The sequence below is a fragment of the Coregonus clupeaformis genome, chromosome 2 (genome assembly GCF_020615455.1).
Source record: "Coregonus clupeaformis isolate EN_2021a chromosome 2, ASM2061545v1, whole genome shotgun sequence".
NCBI lineage: Eukaryota > Metazoa > Chordata > Actinopteri > Salmoniformes > Salmonidae > Coregonus > Coregonus clupeaformis.
In genome coordinates, this window is record NC_059193.1 from 34,025,734 (window position 1) to 34,049,407 (window position 23,674).

General features: G+C 43.0%; 1 protein-coding gene across 14 annotated transcripts in view; it reads left to right on the forward strand.

Annotated features, from left to right (window-relative positions):
* LOC121535521 (rap guanine nucleotide exchange factor 2) overlaps positions 1-23,674 on the forward strand; it is a 136,732-nt gene that overhangs the window by 63,046 nt on the left and 50,012 nt on the right. For 10 of the 14 annotated variants that reach the window (XM_041842663.2, XM_041842735.2, XM_041842743.2 and 7 more), the window contains exons 5-7: positions 12,819-12,894; positions 15,142-15,309; positions 21,906-21,923. In XM_041842663.2, the coding sequence (XP_041698597.1) occupies positions 12,819-12,894; positions 15,142-15,309; positions 21,906-21,923 (262 nt within the window). Of the gene's footprint in view, positions 1-4,176; positions 4,331-12,818; positions 12,895-15,141; positions 15,310-21,905; positions 21,924-23,674 lie in introns of those variants that run through there. The other 4 variants (XM_041842700.2, XM_041842762.2, XM_041842770.2 and 1 more) reach the window with 2 other exon arrangements.

A 23,674-nucleotide genomic window follows, 5' to 3' on the forward strand; every position in this document is an offset into this window, starting at 1 on the left:
CTTTCTCTCACTCTCGCTTTGTCTTTATCTTGCGTTCTCTCTCTCTCTCTCTCTCTCTCTCTCTCTCTCTCTCTCTCTCTCTCTCTCTCTCTCTCTCTCTCTCTCTCTCTCTCTCTCTCGTATGCCAATAGGCCATTTCATTCAGAGAAGGAAGGATGACTCAGACAGTCATTAAATGAAGAATCACAAGAGCAGTCTGCCCTATTTAAATGAGGGTATACGTGAAATTAAAGACAAAGAATAATTAGTTTGGGTATGAATAGCACATTCTAAATGTTTTGGCTGGCATACATTTTGACACGTGCAAATGTCAAAAGCGTCACAATCTTTTTTTTGTTTTAGAAAAAGTAAAGGTTGAGTCATATTGACTTGTACAAGCGCTGGGGGTTTTATGTTTTCCTGATGTCTACTCCACTTCTGTCCAAATCTTAAATCTCTTGCCAAATCTCTCATTTAATATTTATATAGCCTTTCATTTCTTTTCGGAGGAGGTTTGAATATCTCCATTTAGTATTAACTTTGTATAGTCACAACCCTTGACTTTTTCCACATTTAGTTACATTACAGCCTTATTCTAAAATTGATTAAATAATTTTTTCCCCTCATCAATCTACACACAATACCACATAATGACAAAGCAAAAACAGGTTTTTATACATTTTTGCAAACTTATTAAAAATAAGAGACGGATACCTTTTTTTATATTAGTATTCAGACCCTTTGCTATGATACTCGAAATTGAGCTTAGGTGCATACTGTTTCCCGTGACCATCCTTGAGATGTTTCTACAACTTGATTGGAGTCCACCTGTGGTAAATTCAATTGATTGGACATGATTTGGAAAGGCACACACCTGTCTATATAAAGTCCCACAGTTGACAGTGCATGTCAGAGCAAAAATTAAGCCATGAGGTCGAAGGAATTGTCCGTAGAGCTCCGAGACAGGATTGTGTTGAGGCACAGATCTGGGGAAGGGTACAAACAATTTCTGCAGCATTGAAGGTCCTCAAGAACACAGTGGCCTCCATCATTCTTAAATGGAAGAAATTTGGAACCACCAAGACTCTTCCTAGAGCTGGCCGCCCAGCCAAACTGAGCAATCTGGGGAGAAGGGCCTTGGTCATGGAGCTCAAGAGTTCCTCTGTGGAGACCTTCCAGAAGGACAACCATCTATGCAGCTCTCCATCAATCAGGCCTTTATGGTAGAGTGGCCAGACGGAAGCCACTCCTCAGTAAAAGGCACATGACAGCCTGCTTGGAGTTTGCCAAAAGGCACTTAAAGACTCTCAGACCATGAGAAACAAGATTTTCTGGTCTGATGACACAGATTGAACTCTTTGGCCTGAATGCCAAGCGTCATGTCTGGAGGAAATCTGGCACCATCCTTACGGTGAAGCATGGTAGTGGCAGCATCATGCTGTGGGGATGTTTTTCAGCTGCAGGGACTGGGAGACTAGTCAGGATCGAGGGAAAGATGAACGGAGCAAAGTACAGAGAGATCCTTGATGAAAACCTGCTCCATAGCACTCAGGACCTCAGAATGGGGCGAAGGTTCACCTTCTAAGAGGACATCAACCCTTAGCACACAGCCAAGACAATGCAGGAGTGGCTTCGGGACAAGTCTCTGAATGTCCTTGAGTGGCCCAGCCAGAGCCCGGACTTGAACCCGATCGAACATCTCTGGAGAGACCTGAAAATAGTTGTGCAGCGACGCTCTCTATCCAACCTGACAGAGCTTGAGAGGATCTGTCGAGAAGAATGGGAGAAATTCCGCAAGTACAGGTGTGCCAAGCTTGTAGTGTTGTACCCAAGAAGACCCGAGGCTGTAATCGCTGCCAAAGGTGCTTCAACAAAGTACTGAGTAAAGGGTCTGAATACTTATGTAAATGTAATATTTCCGTTTTCTATTTTTAATAAATTGGCAAACATTTCTAAAAACCTGTTTTTGCTTTGTTATTATGGGGTATTGTGTGTAGATTGATGAGCTATCCATTTAAAAAAAATCAATTTTAGAATAAGGCTGTAACGTAACAAAATTTGGAAAAAGTCAAGGGGTCTGAAAACTTTCCGAATTCACTGTAACACAGTCCCAGCCAGCAGATCTAGAAAGGGTTAATGGAGGCAGTGCCCTATATTAACCCTTTATTGATCACATTTCCCCTTCGATTTGTCATCACTTCCCCATATTATCACCTGAACTTAGCAAACCGCCAACACTGTGTGTAAACCTTATCGCGAGTAAAAACGGACTCCTGCCTTTGTCCCAAATAGTGCCCCGTTTCCCTATGTGTGCACTACTTTTGACCAAGAGCCCACAGGGCTCTGGTTAAATATAGTGCACTCAATAGGGTAAATGGTGCCATTTGGGACAAAGCCCTTCACTCACTGTAACCGGAGTCATTTCCTAATGAGAACCAGTCACGCCTTTGTCCGATGAACTTCTCTAAAGCCTCAGCAAGACATACAATGACAAGTCTGTGACAGAAGAACGGACTTGGCACATTCATCCAGTTTTGCTGTTGTGGGAGTTGCATAATAACTTGACCATTAGAACTCAACAAATATATGTTGTTAGAATTGTTACTCACTAAAGCAATGTTGTTGCCCAACCCTTGTTTTGAGGTACACTATATATACTGTACAAAAGTATGTGGACACCTTTTTTAATAGTGGATTCGGCTATTTCAGCCATACCCGTTGCTGACAGGTGTATAAAATCGTGCACACCGACATGCAATCTCCATAGACAAACATTGGCAGTAGAATGGCCTTACTGAAGAGCTCAGTGACTTTCAACGTGGCACCGTCATAGGATGACACCTTCCCAACAAGTCAGTTCGTCAAATGTCTGCCCTGCTAGACCTGCCCCGGTCAACTGTATGTGCTGTTATTGTGAAGTGGAAACGTCTAGGAGCAACAACGGCTCAGCCGCGAAGTGGTAGGCCACACATGCTCACAGAATGGGACCGGCGAGTGCTGATGCGCGTAGCGCGTAAAAATTGTCTGTCCTCGGTTGCAACACTCACTACCGAGATCCAAACTACCTCTGGAAGCAACGTCAGCACAAAAACTGTTAGTCGGGAGCTTCATGAAATGGGTTTCCATGGCTGAGCAGCCGCACACAAGCCTAAGATCACCATGCGCAATGCCAAGCGTCTGCTGGAGTGGTGTAAATCTCGCCGCCATTGGACTCTGGCGCAGTGGAAACACGTTCTCTGGAGTGATGAATCACGCTTCACCATCTGGCAGTCCGAAGGACGAATCTGGGTTTGGCATATGCCAGGAGAACGCTACCTGCTCGATTGCATAGTAACAACTGTAAAGTTTGGAGGAATAATTGTCTGGGGCTGTTTTTTATGGTTCGAGCTAGGCCCCTTAGTTTCAATGAAGGGAAATCTTAACGCTACAGCATACAATAACATTCTAGACGATTCTGTGCTTCCAACTTTGTGGCAACAGTTTGTGGAAAGCCCTTCCCTGTTTCAGCATGACAATGCCCACGTGCACAAAGTGAGGTCCATACAGAAATAGTTTGAGATCAGTGTGGAAGAACTTCACTGGCCTGCACAGAGCCCCATCGAACACCTTTGGGATGAATTGGAACGCCGACTGCGAGCCAGGCCTAATCGCCCAATATCAGTGGCTGACCTCACTAATTCTCTTGTGGCGGAATGGAAGCAAGTCCCCACAGCAATGTTCCAACATCTAGTGGAAAGCCTTCCCAGAAGAGTGGAGGCTGTTATAGCAGCAAAGGGGGTACCAATTCCATATTAATACCCATGATTTTGGAATGAGATGTAGTGTACGTACTTTTGGTCATATAGTGTACGTCATTTTTGCTGGTGGTCACCACTCAAACTGCATAACTATTAGAAAGTTTGTCGATTTCAGCCAGTAAATCAAAACCTGATTCATGTGAGCGGTCTGCAGGGTGTGGGGGGAGCAAGGGTCACCATCTCACTTTCACTCCCACCACCCCACCCCTGGCCAAACTCCTGGCTTGTCTGCTCCCAGCCCTGCAGGAAGTGAGCCGTGCTCTGGTAGTTTGTAGCTGAAATGAAATGAGCCGTGCTCTGGAATGTTGGCTGGAGTCCGCACAGCGTAGCCAGAAAGAGGCAGAGACAGAAGCTTCCACACACACCCTCTGACACACTCACTCAAACACCAGAACGAGGGTGCGACTGCAAGCGGAGCGAAATGCTGGGATTCATCAGAACTTCCTGAACTGGATATAGCTACACTTCTAGGACTAGTTCTACACTCAGGAAGGCTTTTGAAAGAGTGGTTATACTACCAAGTGTCAACCCTCTGACAAGTTTGGAACCAAGGGGTAAGTGTCCATTGAGCTTTTCTTGACTTCCAAGCACCAGGCTTGAAGTTGTGAGAGCATATGTTTTCCCTAGGAGTAACAGTGTATGGTAGCACAGTAGTAGGTTGTAGCTGAAATTTTGACATCTCCAGCAAGGGAGCTGGTAGCTATAAAACATTTCAGTATATGAAAGATGTCAGGAATGCGAGAGATCTCTTTAATGTTTATTTTGGTATTATTAGCGAGCAAACTGTGCCGCCAGTTCAGCTCACCAGAGAGATTTGTGGGGTCGAGAAGGTTATACATCAGTTCGAAAACTTGGAGAGGGAAACTGACTACATGTACCCTCATACTTTTGAATATGTTTGGGAAATTTGTGATATGAGTAGGCTGTAGGCGTGATTGATGTCTTGTAAAGTGTCTGAGGCACTCCACCCCAATGGATGCCCTCTACTCTATTTCGGCACCATTCAAGCATCGTCAAGTCATATTTCGGGAAGCAAAAGTCACAAGTCACTCGTGAATTCTTTGCCGGGATGTCAGCGGCTATTTCCAGTTCAGGACGTCTACTGTGTGCCAGAACATTATTTGTTTGTGTTGGACGGACAAAAAGTCATCCGACTCTCAGCACCTTTTGATGCCCTCTAACCATCCAACTTTCTTTTTAGCAGTTGGTTGGTTGGATTCTGTAAACCATTCCTCTCCCGGTCGTGTTTTCAAAGGCTCTCCTTCCGCCCACCTCCTTTGGCTTCACCACCTCCAAGCACCAAATGTGTTGTGTAACCTGGGGTTTAATCTTTGTCTGGCTTATGGGCCATGGACGGTTTAAAAAAGCCATTCCACCCTGGCTCTCATCCCTCCCTGTCTCCTGGTTAAAGGGCTTAGCTGAGTGTGGAGACCCCACTGTAGGTTCAGTTCACACAGTCCAGGGCAGGGGATTTGATTTGGCCCAACCAGCCAGGGAGTCTCTATGTAGCTTGGGGGCCACAGACGGGGGGCCGGCGATTTGTGTGGAATGGCATGGAATGACATTCCAGAGGCCCCGTGTGTTGTGAAACGCAGGAATGCCGAATAGAGGCCGCCGGAGCAGGGGAGATGATGTCCGTCAACAGGCCAGGAGAATTCCTACGCACCAAGGCTAATAAAGGAACTAGTGGCGCTCTGGCATGCAGGGAATGATAATGATAGCCAGAGCACAATGGAGTCCTATGTCATATTTACATTGCATCACAGTGTTTGAACAGACGCTTACAGTCAGTCACTTACAGCTAGACAGTCAGCTCACACACACCGGCCACATTCAAACATAGGAAACGTGTGTATGCAAACAGAACTTTGTTAGCACTAACCTACTAGAACTGAGACTGGAGTGCTTCTCAGCTTTCTAATTAAGAGACATCTGAATCATTTTCTATGTAATCCTTGCTTTTTACATAACGCTTAATCACATCCCATCCTTTACAAGTAACAAGTTGTCAACCTGTGTCATGTCTTCACAGCTTATTGAACTCTTAACCTCTATTGTGTCCATCTACTTATTTACATTCCCGAAGAGCAAACACAGCATTGTTATATGACTGGTCTGGCCAGGTGGGGAAAGTTGTAGTGGATTGATCCCTAAACAAGTCCTACATCCATAATCCATTCTTAGTATCTCACCTACTGTAGCATTTGCAGGGTAGAAAGAACACTATGAAATGGCGTGTCAGAGTACTTGTGGAAAGGAGTGTAAACAGAAGGGCATTATTGAACACGCCATTTAGTGTTCTCCCATTATGGTGTAATATATAGTGCACAGTGCATCATGTTTGTCCGCCCGGTGTGTGTGTGTGGGCCACAGCTAATAGTGCATTAAGCTGCAGCTCAGTCGGTCACATGACCAGTCAAGTCAAACAGGAATGATCGGCATTAACCCCACACAGCTTAACACACTCGACATACAGTAGCTCTGCACATCATTTCTCCTTTAGAACAAGTTTGAACACGCTTTTGAACACTTTCTTGTCACTCATCAAATGTAACCTTGAAATGGTAAATACCAGCTTTTAGGATTAATGGGAACAAACAGGAATGTGAAAGGAACATTGAGAGGGTCACACGCTTGTAAGAACATTTTTGGAGTGGCAACTGCAGCACTGACAGAGAAAGAATTGAGTGATGGAGGAAGGGAATACTAAATCCCAGTCAGGTGAAGGCTAGCAGCGAGGCACATGGCTTGAGAAAGAGAGCGAGAGAGCGAGGGGTGGGTGGGTGGGTGGGTGGGTGTAGGCCTATTTCCCTCTGGGGTACACACCGATAGACTGCAAGCCAGACGAAGGCCGCCCGGCAACATGTCGCCACGGGCCGAGGGCTCTAAAACATTTGAGAAATGCCTGGCCCGAGGTCCCCACCTGTCAGACCTGACTGTGTTCCTGGGGGCTATGATGGATGGGCATACTGCCCCACTGGCCTTGGTGCAGTTAGACGCTGCACTAACCGACTTATGAGCATTGAGAGACTATGGGTTGAATGGAGAATAGTTAGCCCAGCACTTGACCTCAAAGCACCCAAATGACGGAATTAATGGTGTTTTAATGGCGTTATACATTTTAATTAATGGACCATAACAAATTAATTGAATGCGTGGTAATTCTTTGGTCATTATTTTGTAACTAATTGACAGGTATCTTGTTTATTAGATTGTAACATGCACCATTAAAAGATTGGATTAAAGCAGGGGTTCCCAAACTTTCTTGGTTCACGACCCCATTTTGATATTTCCCAAAATTCTCACGACCCATAACCATGTGAAAAAAATTATCTAATTAACAGGCAATGTTTACTTTGTTATTTTGGGCTATGGCAGTCATTTGAAAACCATTCTAACAGTATTTCGGACTGTCTTCTCAACTCATCATCACATACTTTTAATGTGGGGCTATGACAGTCAATTGCAAATTAGTCTGACATAATATCTTATCTGAGCACCACTAATGAGATGGGTGTTTGATGCATGTTGCGTTGGAGCTTCTCAAAGTCAGGGGGTGTGGTCGACAGTGAGCACCTCATCTCTGCTATCACATTCAACCTGGATCGATATTTGGTTTTATTGCAGACGAGAGCACTGAATCCAGCTTCACACAGATATGAACTGGCGAAGGGTACCATACGTTTTATGGCGCTTTCACGACAACTGGGAAATACGAGGTCAAATCATTGCGTCCGTGATCTACAGGTCGGAAAGTCGGAGCTCTAAAAAGAGGCCTGAGTTCCCGAGTTCGAATTCCGAGTTGAATGACCATTCAAAACTATTTTTCCCAGTCGGAGCTAGTTTTTTCCCCCTGAGTTCCCAGTTGTCTTGAAAGCTCAGGAGTCTGAGATTTACGAGTTCCCAGTTGTTTTGAATGCGGCATTAATGCTAAGAGTGAGAAGGCATGGTATTCCCTTTGAGTCAGGAACCGAAACTCCTCCGTAGTGACCTGTGAATGCGAGTTGTTCAGTCAGTTTCCTCTTGATTGCTAGAAATAGCATAGATTCTTTGTTTAACAGTGTTGTCTGACAAAGGTATTGTGAGTTTCTGTGCACACATTGTTTTCACCATATCAATTATGGCCGGTAATATCAAAGTCTCTGCAATAGTGTGTGATTTCATAGCCTAGTCATACACCGTGGGAATGATTCAAGTGCAACGGTCAAGTGTGACCTTTTCCCGTGATCTAAGGGCGCTCTCTGGTTTAATTTTATCTTTTAGATTTGAATAATTTTCATTTAGATTTTTAAGGTTAACCACATTATAATGATTTTGAGATACAAAGACTATAATTTATTTATACAGTACCAGTCAAACGTTTTTATTTGTACTATTTTCTACATTGTAGAATAATAGTGAAGACATCAAAACTATGAAATAACACATATGGAATCCTGTAGTAACCAAAGAAGTGTTAAACAAATCCAAATATAGTTTATATTTTATATTCTTCAAAGTAGCCACCCTTTGCCTTGATGACAGCTTTGCACACTCTTGGCATTCTCTCAGCCAGCTTCACCTGGAATGTGTTTCCAACAGTCTTGAAGGAGTTCCCACATATGCTGAGCACTTGGCTGCTTTTCCTTCACTCTGCGGGCCAACTCATCCCAAACCATCTCAATTGGGTTGAGGTCTGTTGATTGTGGAGGCCAGGTCATCTGATGCAGCACTCCATCACTCTCCTTCTTGGTCAAATAGCCCTTACACAGCCTGGAGGTGTGTTGGGTCATTCTCCTGTTGAAAAACAAATGATAGTCCCACTAAGCGCAAACCAGATGGGATGGCGTATCGCTGCAGAATGCTGTGGTAGCCATGCTGGTTAAGTGTGCCTTGAATTCTAAATAAATCACTGACAGTGTCACCAGCAAAGCACCATCACACCACCTCCTCCGTGCTTCATGGTGGGAACCAAACATGCGGTTGGAACCAGACCAAAGGACACAGTTCCACTGGTCTAATGTCCATTGCTCGTGTTTCTTGGACCAAGTAAGTCTCTTCTTCTTATTGGTGTCCTTTAGTATAGTAGTGGTTTCTTTGCAGCAATTTGACCACGAAGGCCTGATTCACACAGTCTCCTCTGAACAGTTGATGTTGAGAAGTGTTTGTTACTTGAACTCTGTGAAGCATTTCTTTGGGCTGCAATTTTTGAGGCTGGTAACTCTAATGAACGAATCCTCTGCAGCAGAGGTAACTCTGGGTCTTCCATTCCTGTGGTGGTCCTCATGAGAGCCAGTTTCATCATAGCGCTTTTTGCGACTGCACTTGAAGAAACTTTCAAAGTTCTTGAAATGTTCTGTATTGACTGACCTTCATGTCTTAAAGTAATGATGGACTGTCATTTCTCTTTGCTTATTTGAGCTGTTCTTGCCAAAATATGGACTTGTTCTTTTACCAAATAGGGCTATCTTCTGTATATCCCCCCCTACCTTGTCACAACACAACTGATTGGCTTAAACGCATTAAGAAGGAAAGAAATTCCACAAATTAACTTTTAAGAAGGCACACCTGTTAATTGAAATGCATTTCAGGTGACTACCTCATGAAGCTGGTTGAGAGAATGCCAAGCGTGTGCAAAGCTGTCATCAAGGCAAAGGGTGGCTATTTGAAAAATCTCAAATATATTTTGATATGTTTAACACCTTTTTGGTTACTACATCATTCCATATGTGTTATTTTTTATGTTAGTTTTGATGTCTTCACTATTATTCTACAATGTAGAAAATAGTAAAAATAAAGAAAAAAACCCTTTAATGAGTAGGTGTGTCCAAACATTTGACTGGTACTGTGTGTGTGTGTGTGTGTGTGTGTGTGTGTGTATACATGCATACATACAGTTGAAGTCGGAAATACATCCACTGGTACACCTCCTATTGACTCAAATGATGTCAATTAGCCTACCAGAAGCTTCTAAAGCCATGGCATCATTTTCTTGAATTTTCCAAGCTGTTTAAAGGCACAGTCAACTTATTGTATATATATATAAATATATATATATATATTTTTTGCTGAACTTCTTCTACTCTCAACCTCTCCGATCATTTTCATGATGTCCATCCGGTTTGCTTCTATATGCCATATCTTTCTAACTGTGCTCTTTCCCAAAAGCTCCCAACATACAACCTATATACACTGCTCAAAAAAATAAAGGGAACACTAAAATAACACATCCTAGATCTGAATGAATGAAATAATCTTATTAAATACTTTTTTCTTTACATAGTTGAATGTGCTGACAACAAAATCACACAAAAACTATCAATGGAAATCAAATGTATCAACCCATGGAGGTCTGGATTTGGAGTCACCCTCAAAATTTAAGTGGAAAACCACACTACAGGCTGATCCAACTTTGATGTAATGTCCTTAAAACAAGTCAAAATGAGGCTCAGTAGTGTGTGTGGCCTCCACGTGCCTGTATGACCTCCCTACAACACCTTGGCATGCTCCTGATGAGGTGGCGGATGGTCTCCTGAGGGATCTGCTCCCAGACCTGGACTAAAGCATCCGCCAACTCCTGGACAGTCTGTGGTGCAATGTGGCGTTGGTGGATGGAGCGAGACATGATGTCCCAGATGTGCTCAATTGGATTCAGGTATGGGGAACGGGCGGGCCAGTCCATAGCATCAATGCCTTCCTCGTGCAGGAACTGCTGACACACTCCAGCCACATGAGGTCTAGCATTGTCTTGCATTAGGAGGAACCCAGGGCCAACTGCACCAGCATATGGTCTCACAAGGGGTCTGAGGATCTCATCTCGGTACCTAATGGCAGTCAGGCTACCTCTGGCGAGCACATGGAGGGCTGTGCGGCCCCCAAAGAAATGCCACCCCACACCATGACTGACCCACCGCCAAACCGGTCATGCTGGAGGATGTTGCAGGCAGCAGAACGTTCTCCACGGGCGTCTCCAGACTCTGTCACGTCTGTCACGTGCTCAGTGTGAACCTGCTTTCATCTGTGAAGAGCACAGGGCGCCAGTGGCGAATTTGCCAACCTTGGTGTTCTCTGGCAAATGCCAAACGTCCTGCACGGTGTTGGGCTGTAAGCACAACCCACACCTGTGGACGTCGGGCCCTCATACCACCCTCATGGAGTCTGTTTCTAACCCGTTTGAGCAGACACATGCACATTTGTGGCCTGCTGGAGGTCATTTTGCAGGGCTCTGGCAGTGCTCCTCCTGCTCCTCCTTGCACAAAGGCGGAGGTAGCAGTCCTGCTGCTGGGTTGTTGCCCTCCTACGGCCTCCTCCACGTCTCCTGATGTACTGGCCTGTCTCTTGGTATCGCCTCCATGCTCTGGATACTACGCTGACAGACACAGCAAACCTTCTTGCCACAGCTCGCATTGATGTGCCATCCTGGATGAGCTGCACTACCTGAGCCACTTGTGTGGGTTGTAGACTCCGTCTCATGCTACCACTAGAGTGAAAGCACCGCCAGCATTCAAAAGTGACCAAAACATCAGCCAGGAAGCATAGGAACTGAGAAGTGGTCTGTGGTCACCACCTGCAAAACCAGTCCTTTATTAGGGGTGTCTTGCTAATTGCCTATAATTTCCACCTGTTGTCTATTCCATTTGCACAACAGCATGTGAAATGTATTGTCAATCAGTGTTGCTTCCTAAGTGGACAGTTTGATTTCACAGAAGTGTGATTGACTTGGAGTTACATTGTGTTGTTTAAGTGTTCCCTTTATTTTTTTGAGCAGTGTACTTATTATGGACACAGTATGCTTACATTATTAGCTATCTTTGTTATTATTTGTTGTTAAAGAGTTAATCAGGGTGATTTTTCCACAAATTGACAGGTATTTTCCTTTCCATGGTAGTAAGATCTTATCTATTTTTGCTAACTTTCTATTAAAATGTATTGAAGTGAGATCATTTATTTCCTTTGGGATATGTATTCCGAGTATATCCACATCACCATCAGAACATTTTATTGGTAAACGACATGGTAATGTAAAAATTGTATTTTTTAGTGATCCAAGATGTCCTAACAGACTTGCCAAAACGATAGTTTGTTAACAAGAAATTTGTGGAGTGGTGAAAAACGAGTTTTAATGACTCCAACCTAAGTTTATGTAAACTTCTGACTTCAACTGTACATACAGTGCATTCGGAAAGTTTTCAGACCCCTTGACTTTTTCCACATTTTGTTACGTTACAGCATTATTCTAAAATTGATTAAATAAATGTTTTCCCTCATCAATCTACACACAATACTCCATAATGACAAAGCGAAAACAGGTTTTTAGTAATGTTTGGAAATTCTTCCATGACCCCTAGTTTGGGAACCGCTGGATTAAAGATAGGCTGCCATAAGTCAAATATTTTGTAAATGTGATGCCTATTCAAATGCGTTAGCATCAGAACATGACAAGAAAAATGGCTTCTGCACAGCATATAAAACATATATTCCAAACTGGTGGATATTTCCCAGACCACTATTTGAACATACTCAGTAACCAGAGTTTATCTTGAATAAATAATCAAGGAAAATCTATTTGGGGATCACATCAACACACATTTTGGTGTTGATGATAATTTTGTAAATACAGTACAAGGGAGCCCTTGACTCAAATTTAGGTCTGAATGCATCATACAACTCTTGCAGTCTTGAATCTTCATCCAGCCCTGGGTTTTTAAATTTTTTTATTTACCCTACTCATAATTTCCATGGCTGCTGCCCCATTTCGAGACTTTTGGTTTTTCCACTTTAATATTCTACACCCCTCCTCACTGGAGAGCACACATACTGTACAGCCTGTGATGTCACCAAGTAGACTTTTCCACTTGTGGTGTTTTTTTGTGGTGTATTTTTACTCTGAGGAACTTCAGGGAGGAACTTTAGAGTGAATCTTCATCTGTCTGTTCCATCGTTGGAACAGGAATAACAGGAATTCCAGATTGAATCCCAATGATGCCAAGTGAACGGCATTAAAAGTGCTTTTTCCTGCCCTAAACTCTTCTTTCTTCTCTCTGTACTTTTCTCTCTCACCAGTTTTGGAAAGCGTTCTGCAGGGAGCCTGAGACGCGGATGCGAGTGCATCGTTCTGGAACCTTCCGAGATGATTGTGGTGAGTCCTGCCGCCATTGCCGACTTTACCACAGTGGCGTCACATCAGGCAACAGCACACCACACTCACTTCATACGCTGATGTACTGGGATGGGTGGTTTACAAAAGACGCGACTTAGGACATGACTTAGCAATGACCTAGCATGTTTAATGAGGACTTTTACACCCCACCTAATTTAGGTGCCACAATTTTAGGTATACTTAAGGATCTTTATTTTCTATTTGATGTGGAGTAACATCAACTACAAGTAATGCTAGTGCTTCTGTTGACAAATGCATACATTCAGCTATAGTACTTGCAGCTGTTTTCTTGTTCACTGGGCACTCGCATACTTGGCTAAATGTAATGAATATAATAAAGTGCTGCAGTTATTTCCACAGTTATTTTTCACTCTCTCCAGTCAAAGGCTACAGTCAGTGATATAAAGTTTGACCCAGTTTTATGGTAACATCAAATGTTGGCACAGACCTTATAAAAAGCAAAGTTGAATACCAATCAATCCAGCTTTACCAGAACATAAAAGTAGCAGCACAATGCAAACTGCTGTCGAACAGGAGGCCTTGGAGGCGTGCTAAATCTCTAAAGATATGAAAGCCCACTGTCATTTTCTCTCGTGACGTGTGCGTGCACACACACCACACATAATCACACACACGCATGATCAATCACACACACATAATCAAGTGTGTACACAGACACACACATCACACACTACAATTTGACACAGATTCTATCACCTAAAAAAATCGCTCTGTTTCAATAGAGCAATCATACATAACCAGTTACATCATGTTACTGTTAACCACCAACTTTCCTACAGTATGGCTGCCACAAAGATATTCTCTGTAATCATAGTGTCCTATGAATGTCTACAATAATAATCATATAGATGGCACCTTTTTGTTAAATGTGGCTCCAAAAGCTAAGCTTCAGCTCTTCTAATAGCCTTCTCTCCTCCTCTCTGTCCTACTGTTGATCATTACCACTTCCTGGCATAGCCTCCGCTATTATGGGAACAACAAGCACCCTATAATTACTGGGAGGATGGCTTTGGGGTGCTATGCTACTAAGACACCAGCAGCTCTCGCTCTTAAGCCCCCAGTCTCCCAACACATACTTAAAGTGATACACGCAAGCACACTTAAACTGATACACACGCAAACCAAACTGATACTCACACACCGACACATGCACTCAAACCGATACATACGCACTCATGCACAGTCAACACACGCACACTGAAACTGATTGATACACTCAAACCGAACCTATACACACAAACTGATACCCACAGCACATGCACTTTCTCTCTCCTCTCTCCAACACAACTCTCTCTCATCCACCACGGCTCCCCTGCCGTTGCCATAGCAGCAGTTGGTGAGAGAGAGGGAGAGAGGTAGAGAGATTTGATGTGTAATCCCAAAGGCTGAGTGCTGTGAAATGTGAAGCTGCAGTGAAGAAGCTTGTGAGGGAGGAGTGTGTGCCAACTGGAAATGCCTTAAATTTGTCATTCTAGCACCAGGCCTATGTCATCAGGCTACTGCACATGACTGTTAAGTATCAAGTCGTTCAAATGCTTTTTGTGAGCAGAGAAAATGCAATATTTTGCAGGCAGAACATGTATTTTTCTCGCTTTCTCTTCAACGGCAAGTTGTATTCATAAATTGAGGCCAGTTGTGCCATTATCCCATATTACGACTGTCATTTTGTGCCATTTCACGGGGCTGAGACTCCGGAAGGTGATTGACAGCAGGAGCAGAGTGATCATAAGGGAGGGAGGGCAGCATCTGACTGAATGACTGAACTCAAGACTGAATGACTGCATGACTGAATCTGAATCACATCAGGGCAAGGGGCTGGTATCTCTCCTTTTCTCCATCTCTCCTTCCATCTCCCTCTGTTTATGTTTCCCTTTATTTTCTATCTCTCTCACTCCATTCCTCCCCTCTCATGTTTTCTTTCTCTCTCTCTCCATCCCTCTCTTGAGCTCTTCCTCTGTTGTATTCCTCTTCCTTTCACACACTTCCCTTGCCAATTCTTTATGTACCTCTCTCTCGTTCCCCCTCTCCTGGAGTTGTGATAGCTCCCTTTGATGTCGGAGAGGAGTGTTGAGGCGCAGCCCACACACGCTGCAATTTTTACGCAGTGAGAGGGGCAGGAAGAGGAGGGAGGGAGGGAGGAGGAGGAGGGGGCGAGGAAAATAAGAGACAGTCACTCCTTCCTTTCCTCCTACCCCATTTCCCCAGGTGGACTATATGGATGAAAATGAGGAGTACTTCCAGCGGCAAGCATCGCACCGACAGTCCCGCCGGAGGTTCCGCAAGATCAACCAGAAGGGCGAGCGGCAGACCATCATCGACACGGTGGACCCGTACCCCACCGGCAAGCCGCCCATAGCCAGGGGATACCATACGGTGAGTCACCATTTAGCTACGTGGCTCTTCCTCTGTTTAGTTAGTAACTAGGCTGTTTTGTGTTGCTGGACACTCATTTGGCGTCCAGTTTGTGTCGTTTGAGCTTCTGTGTTGGCCTAACTTACTCCTTACCTTGCCTCTGCTTGTGTCGGCTAACGTAGTCCTTGTCTTAGCTTGTCGGACGCTTTCCTATGTAGCCTACTAATTAGTACCTTATACCCTGGTCTGTGTAGCCTACTAGTTATTACCTTACATGTATACCCTGGTCTGTGTAGCCTACTAGTTATTACCTTACATGTATACCCTGGTCTGTGTAGCCTACTAGTTAGTACCTTACATGTATACCCTGGTCTGTGTAGCCTACTAGTTATTACCTTACATGTATACCCTGGTCTGTGTGCACCCTTGTTTCTACTTTGCTGTGCTGTATAGTTACATTGTTGTCAATGTACCGTGTTTGCTGTAGGCATGCTGTGCCTTGTTTCACCATTTATATTATTATTCTACCCTTCTGGGTACCTGTACTCAAAACGTATTGTTCATGCTGTGCACCCTTTTGCTATCCTCGCTGTAGGCTACCTTGTATATACCTTTCTCTACTCCCTCTTGTGCACCATTGCTACACCCTCACAGTTAGACCTTAGTAGACTATATATAGGCTATACCCTCCTGTGTCATCTTTGGGCCCTTTCTCTGAAACGAGTGCCTCTATGCAACACCCCCTAAACCCACTCCCTTTACATCTTTCCTTCACCCCATAACCCCTAGTGCAGGGGTACTCAACTCTTACCTTACGAGGTCCGGAGCCTGCTGGTTTTCTGTTCTACCTGATAATTAATTGCAGACACCTGGTGACACAGGTCTAAAGCAGTCCCTGATTAGAGGGGAACCATGAAAAAATGCAGTGGAACTGGCTTCGAGGTCCAGAGTTGAGTCTGAGGGCCCTAGTGCATATTTACTGTGTGTCCCCTATCGCTCCAGTCGGTGTCAGTGTGGTTGTTATTCTACACAGTGTAGCTCTAGGAATACCATGTAGTTGAAGGGAGAAGCTGTGTTGAGTCACCCACCAGGGGTTGATGTGGATGGTAATTATAGAGCCAGCTGGTTTCTCCAGAGAAATCAGCAGGAGGATGACTGGAAAGGAGAGAAGAGGAGAGTGAAGGGAGAGAAGAGAGCAGTCAGTGTGGAAGAGAGAACAGGGGTCCTTTTCATCATGTGGTCCCAAAGCTGTGCCTATCTTTATGCAAACCCCTCCCCCCAAAATATTCTAAAAGGGTAGCATGTGTGGAGATGGAGAATCTCTCTTATTTTCCAATGGAGCACACCCCATATTGCTATTCATGGTAACCCATGTTCACTCTCATGATGTGAACGCACCCCATGCCCCATGTTATTTTTCATGAGCCCCAGTTCTGCCCTATTTCAATCCATTCCTCCCATTTCTGTAATTCCCAAGGGATGGTGTCAACAAGAGTACCCTGGCTTGTTTGCAATATCATGGAATAATCTGGGTTTGCCGTACAAAGCGGAAACGCACCAGACGTCATCCACCCCCCCCCCAACACTGCCTCCTAATTTCAGACTGGCTCTGGTTTTTACATAACAGGACACCCTGAACTTTCTCATGGCCTGACGACGCCTGTCACAAAATTCTAGTTCTCCTCAGAGGCCCTGTGGGAAGAATAAGTGGGGTGCCATGGTAACAAGTAGTCCCAAGTGGTGTAGAGTGCACTTGAAGTACAGTAGTGCGTAGAGGGAATAACTTCAGTTGAGACTATACTGCTGAGCGCATATGGGGAAAGCTGGATGGGCTGGGATGCTAAGCTGACATGTAGCACGCTAATCTCCCGCATTTGGAATGCCAGGCTGCGCTGGGATTTTCCTTCTCAAACCCTAAGGCGCATTTAGAGGTGAAAAATGCACCAGGGAGATGCATTTGGCAGAGGAATAGAGGGAGAGCAGCGGAACAAGCCAAGAGCTTGGGTTTGTCTTCGTAACTCACATTTACATCCCTTTAAATCTCACTTGGTAGACATTCGGAAAAGGTGTATTGCATGGACATTGGTCTTGTGTATTGTAAGGACATTTTGTTTTGTGGGGTTATCCCATTTACAGCAAGGGGCCTTTCATTCAAGGTATCTATCTACCTATGATGACACTGATCCAAATATATCTGCTCTGTCTCCACTTTCACATTTTCTTCAATAAAATGTGTATATATATATATATATATATATATATATATATATATATATATATATATATATATATATATATATATATATATATATATATATGTTGCCAATCATCTATGGTTGATAGGAGCATGCTTTATTGAAAACAATATACAGCACCCTCCCTTTAAGTGTGGGCCTTCCTTCAGTGGGGTCCATCCCCATTGAAGGCCCTCTAAGCAAAGAGATGGTCCCAAGCCTTTGTTCCCCCACCAGTGGACCTGATGTGATGGGATGTGACCAACATCTACTGTGTCTTACTACATTTTAACTGGTATACTGCCAATGGCATGCTAACCTAGCACTAGTGGTCTCCTTGGGACGTCTTGTTCTGTGTGTAGCCCAATGTCCTGTTCTTCCCCTGAAAAAGACACTTCCATGGGCAAATACGTCATTAAATAATGGATAGTTGTCACTTGCCAGACATCCATTTTACCTCAGTCCTAGAAAGCAAAAAATGATGTGGTGCTTCACCAAATGAAAAGCCTAGAATAGCCTGGCTGTTACATAAGGCTAAGGCTAATAGCTTCAAAGGCAAAAGCCAAGCTACTGAAACAATAGCAACGCTAAAGGACAAGTTCCAAATGAAAATGCAGTTAAACAGACTTAAAAATGGACGTCAAATCAGCCATTGTGGTTTAGGCTATCTGTGAGCCCTGCAGCCGACGCTATCAGACATCTTAGAATGCATCACACACCGCCCGTACGCGCTCAGACGAGGTCGGCCACACTGACTGAGCCCCTTCTGTCCTCAGAATGGGCACCACCTATTCAGTCTGGCTCTCTTTTTATCCTATTTCTCCTTCTCCCTCTTGCTCTCTCTCTCTCTCTGTCTCTGTCTCTCTCTGTCTCTCTCGCTCTCTGTGTGTGTGTATTTATAACCACTCAAAATCTGCCGAAAAGGCCTGTAAACTAGTCAGTTTCCACATTTATACAATAAACCCTTTTTCCATAACGTTACCAAGCCAATTAAGAAGGAATATCGACGTAACTTGTAATGACGTTAGAAGCATTTTCATCAAAATAATTATTGCGAGCTATGATGTGGCCATAATAAAGGAATTTGAATATGTAAAATAAAATAAAAAAGAAGCCCTTATTAAACTTTCCAGATCATTTTCCATCAATGGATGTCAATTTAACTTGTTTGACTGCAATGCTTAAGCAATAAGGCAGGAGGGGATATGGTATATGGCCAATATACCATGGCTAAGGGCTGTTCTTAAGCATGATTCAATGCGGAGTGCCTGAATACAGCCGTTAGCCGTTGCTATTATAAACTGGTTAGCAACTTTATTAGAACAGTAAAAATAAATGTTTTGTCATTCCCGTGGTATACGGTCTGATATACCACTGCTTTCAGCCAATCAGCATTCAGGGCTCAAACCCAGTTTATAATTAAGCAATAAGGCCCGAGGGGGGGTATGTGGCCAATATACCACGGCTAAGGGCTGTTCTTAAGCACGACGCAATGCGGAGTGCCTGGATACAGCCCTTTGCCGTGGTATATTGTCCACATTCCACAAACCCCAGAGGTGCCTTATTGCTATTATAAACTGGTTACAAACATAATTAGTAAAAATAGTAAAAATATTTTTTTTGTCATACCCGTAGTATACTGTCGGATATACCACAGCTTTCAGCCAAAACAGCATTCGGGGCTCGAACAACCCAGTTTATAATTAAAAATATACCTTTTGGGCAGAATTACCATGATTCCATGTACCTGCACTAGCAACACTCAAAGCTCAGTAATATATTAAACTCAATCTGCATTCAGGGCTTGAACCACCCAGTTTATAATTGTAATTCCTTTTACATGTTTTTATTTTTTTATTTTATTTTTGGTCATTTAGCAGACGCTCTTATCCAGAGCGACTTATAGTTAGTGAGTGCATACATACATTTTTTCATACTGTCCCCCCGTGGGAATCGAACCCACAACCCTGGCGTTGCAAGCGCCATGCTCTACCAACTGAGCTACATGGGATCCCTTGTATAATAAATCCCTTGAGCATATGCATAACAATAGAAAAATCCAACAGAAGAGTTTGATTGATTGATGAAAGTTGGACAGAGGATCTCCATCTGTGTGCAAGAAACACTTGGACGAACTTAAAAAAAAACAAATGTTAGTCTATTTTCTGGCAATTGTGCCGTTATTATGTGCCAGATGTTAAGACTAAAAAACAGTTAGCTGTAAATGGCCCATTTGCGAGATTGATATCAACTTTGCCATGGTTTGCTTAGCTAGATGCAGGTAGCCTATAGCCCCTGATTGGCCTACATATAATTTCAGATAGCCTACAGGAGCCTAGGCAATGTAAGCTGAACAATTTAGCAGCTTGCTTAGTTCAAATTGACAGACTAATTTATTAAACATGAATAGCGAGGCGATTTCAAAGTAAGAAGTGCTTCTGTTTCCCAATAGCCTGCTGTAATAGGCAACTGAAGATGGGGTTGTAATTTCAATCACTGAATGAAACGTTAATATGTGTATGAACTGAATATGCTTGTCAACAACAGCCAGTGTTTCTGTTTTTTTTTTAACCTGTAGCCTAATCTGAATGACTATTATTGTCAGTCTAATGTGTTCTAACTAATCGACAATTGCGATAGAGCTTTCATAACTTCCAATTTAATGCTACAACAACAATAAACTGAAGTTATATGCTATTTATTAAATCCTTTTGCCAGCTCCAGGTCGGCTACACAAGTGGCCCAAATTGAATTGCATTCACTCCAGTGATAACATCGTTTCAACATATTTGTGTCAAATGGTAGCCTACAATAGCATATAAATGAATAGGCTATTTGATGGCCAACAGATGCAAACGTATCATTCTTCACATTTAATGTCAGTTTCATTGAGGACTGTTCCCTATAACAGAAGCACGATGGAGTTCCAAACCTTCCATTTCAAATGTACACTCGCACAGCCCCCTAGACCCAAGAACTGAGCATGAGTAAAACACTTCGCTTGATACCGTTTTCCATAAACAAAGTCAACATTAGAATGGAGTTTAAAACACCTCAGAGAGAATGTATCTAATGCGCCCAAAATAGTTTTGGTGCTTTGTCGATGTTATATCTTGATGCGGATCAGTTCTAGCGTGTTAATGTTTTATAGAAAAGGGGTTGGAAATGGGTGTCTCCATAATGACAATCTAAACACCTAGCTACAACTGGTAAAAGGTTGTCACGATAAGCATGCGTGCTGCTCCGTAGCCTCTCAATCACGCGACTCAGCCAATAGTGGACTAAGCTACCTGCTGTAGTGCTCTCTCAACATAAACACACACCCCTCCGGCGCCCTCCCCACTACTCACTCACTCACTCACTCAGCAACAGCCTGGCTCACTGCCTGATAGTCATCAGCAGGTCACAGTGAAATAGATTTTTCTTTTTTAAGATTAATTCCAATGGCGGCTGCGGTGCAATTTAGAAGTAGCCCAAAAACCCACAACCTGCGACCAATACATTTTCACCCGCGATATCGTTTTCAAAGTAGCTCAATTTGTGGGAAAAACACAGACATGGCAACCCTGGGTTGGATGGTTTTATCTCTGTGATGATGGTGTTTGTCTCTCTTTCTTGCTCTCTTAATTTCTCTTCATCACTCTCTCCATTTTACCATCTTTCCCTCTCCACCCGAATGGATGAGAAAACCCTCTCTTTGGGGTCTGCCCGGTGGCTGCCAGTGTCTTGCCTAGGCCCTGAGCAGCTGTTCCCTAATTTCAATGTTGCGACGTACACGGCCGGCGGCGGCCTCAGCGAATCAATGCCCCTCAGTTCAACCTCACCTCTCGCCTCCGTCTCTGTATCCAACCAACCACGGGTTCATTTGCTTCCGTCATTGGTGTTAATTGTTTCAATGTAAAATTGAAACTCCCCAGAGGGGACTGAAGTTATTGCGTCTAATGATGATTCCGAAACCGTTTTGTCTCACAATATGGGCACATATTTGACTGTGCCCTCGCTGAATGCAATTAGGGCTTTCTTGCAATTTCTCGATAATGTTTTAGTGTGTGTGTCTGTCTTTGTGTGTGTTGAGGCTGAGTGAGTCTTGGTATAAGGTCTCTTTAATGCCCAACCAGTGAAAGATAGCTTAGTTGTGATGTGAAACAGGTAAAGGAGGATGGAAGTGTTTGGCTCAATGAATAATGTACATGTTTGTGTGTTTCTACCCCTGCCCAACTGGCACAGGATAATGCTTTTTAACAGCTGTCCATTGCAGCTACTGAAGCGCCAGGCCTAATTCTCTCTCTTCATCACTGAGTGACGTGTGGCCTGTTTAATAACTCCCATCTTCCTCTCTGCTTCTTCTTTTCATGCCGTTCATTTCATCCTGAATGCTCCCAGGAATGCATTAAAGCTCAGGTACTGTGTGTGTGGGTGTGTGTGTGTGTGTGTGTGTGTGTGTTAGTTAGAGTTAGAACAATGTATTTAAGTGTCACTCCACAATGATAAAATAATACAAAATTAAAACCACATTGTGGACCATTCAAAATGAGTTTTGACACACTAAAAACCATCATGGTCTAACATGGTACAGGTGTCATCTATAATACATTACATCTATACAAACAAAAACAAAAACAAAAAAGTGTGTGTTCGCTAACCTGTGCACTGCAGCTGTCTGTGCTAGTTCTATTTTTGTGTGTACATGATGTGCCTTTGTCTGTCTCTCACTTTCATGTCTGTAGGTAGGTTTACCTTTAGGTAGACTTACATGCCTTTCATTTGATGGTGTCTGGAATGATAACGTTTTTTTCCCCCCTTTATCCCTGATAAGAGGACAAAAATGCAATTTTTTTTATTTATTATTGAGACATGAAATGGAAAAGCAATTGTGGTTGTATAGAGTTTCACAATTTCACATCTGAATATGAGTCTCTACCCTGATATGTTAAACAGCAAATGTAAATATGTTAAGTTAGAGATACAACGTGAACATGGAATATGGTCGTAATCACATAGCCTACAGTGCAGTGAGCATGATAGTGAGGATTGCCTTACCATTTTAATGATTATAAACCGAGATAATGAGCGCAATTTAATTGTTGGAGGAACATTGAATCTCAACCGCTGAACAATGTTAGAGTGCTGTTCAAGATGGTAAAATCAGAAGCCAATAATACATGTTAATTCTGCTGTTACTTTATATCTGGGTTTAGACAATCATGATCCAATCCAAACCAATAAGTGGGTTTGTGAAGTTTGACAAAAACAAAAACAATTATTTTGCAGTATCTGAGTGCGTTTTAATTGATGTGTGATTGGGTTGAGGTTTTTCCAGTTTTTATCTGGGAACATTGCTGTGTTGACTATACAGTACATGAACCCAAACCATGAGTTGAGTAGCCTTCAAGACTATTCGTTCTTGCATAGTAAAATGCTTTAGTGAAGAAGGGTGAATCCATTTGAATTCAATCACTTTTTGGCAGCATCCCTTTTGTTTTAAACAAAACTTTCCATACATGTTTGCCCATGGAAGACGTGGTCAGAAAGTGACTTTTTTTTGGGATCTGAATGCCAAAACATTCAGGAGATAGTTTACCCATTTTGGATATCCCACCATACCATGAGACATCATGTCTTCATCACTGGAAAAGATGAACGGTTGAGTTTGATATAATTTAAAAGCTTAGTGTATTTTATTCTTGAAAAATTGTTTATTTATAAGAATTGACATTTTTAAACCTTTAACGTCATATATCTAAAAACACGTAAACATGTTAGCATATGTTATTGCTTAGACCCTATTTCATGTGTGGTGTTTGTGTTGTGCCCGCCATCGGTTGAGACACAGTATACTCTTGAATACAGGGTGGGTGTCATTTCAATCATAGAAATAAAATGGACCTATCCCTTCAGACCACTGCAATTTAGCTCGTACACCATTTGACATTTTCATTGAATTTATATTTGATCTTCTAATTGCTACCACAAAGATCCACCCACCAGTCCACCCACCGTCGAATGTCAACTTAAATAGTCATGCCTATTCTGTTATCCATCTTTCTATGATTTCAATAGGTTTACTATTGAGGATTGACAGTATGATTTAAAACAACAGATAATCCCATTCATGTTAACATTCTCTGATGTGTGGACCTCCAGCCATCTTT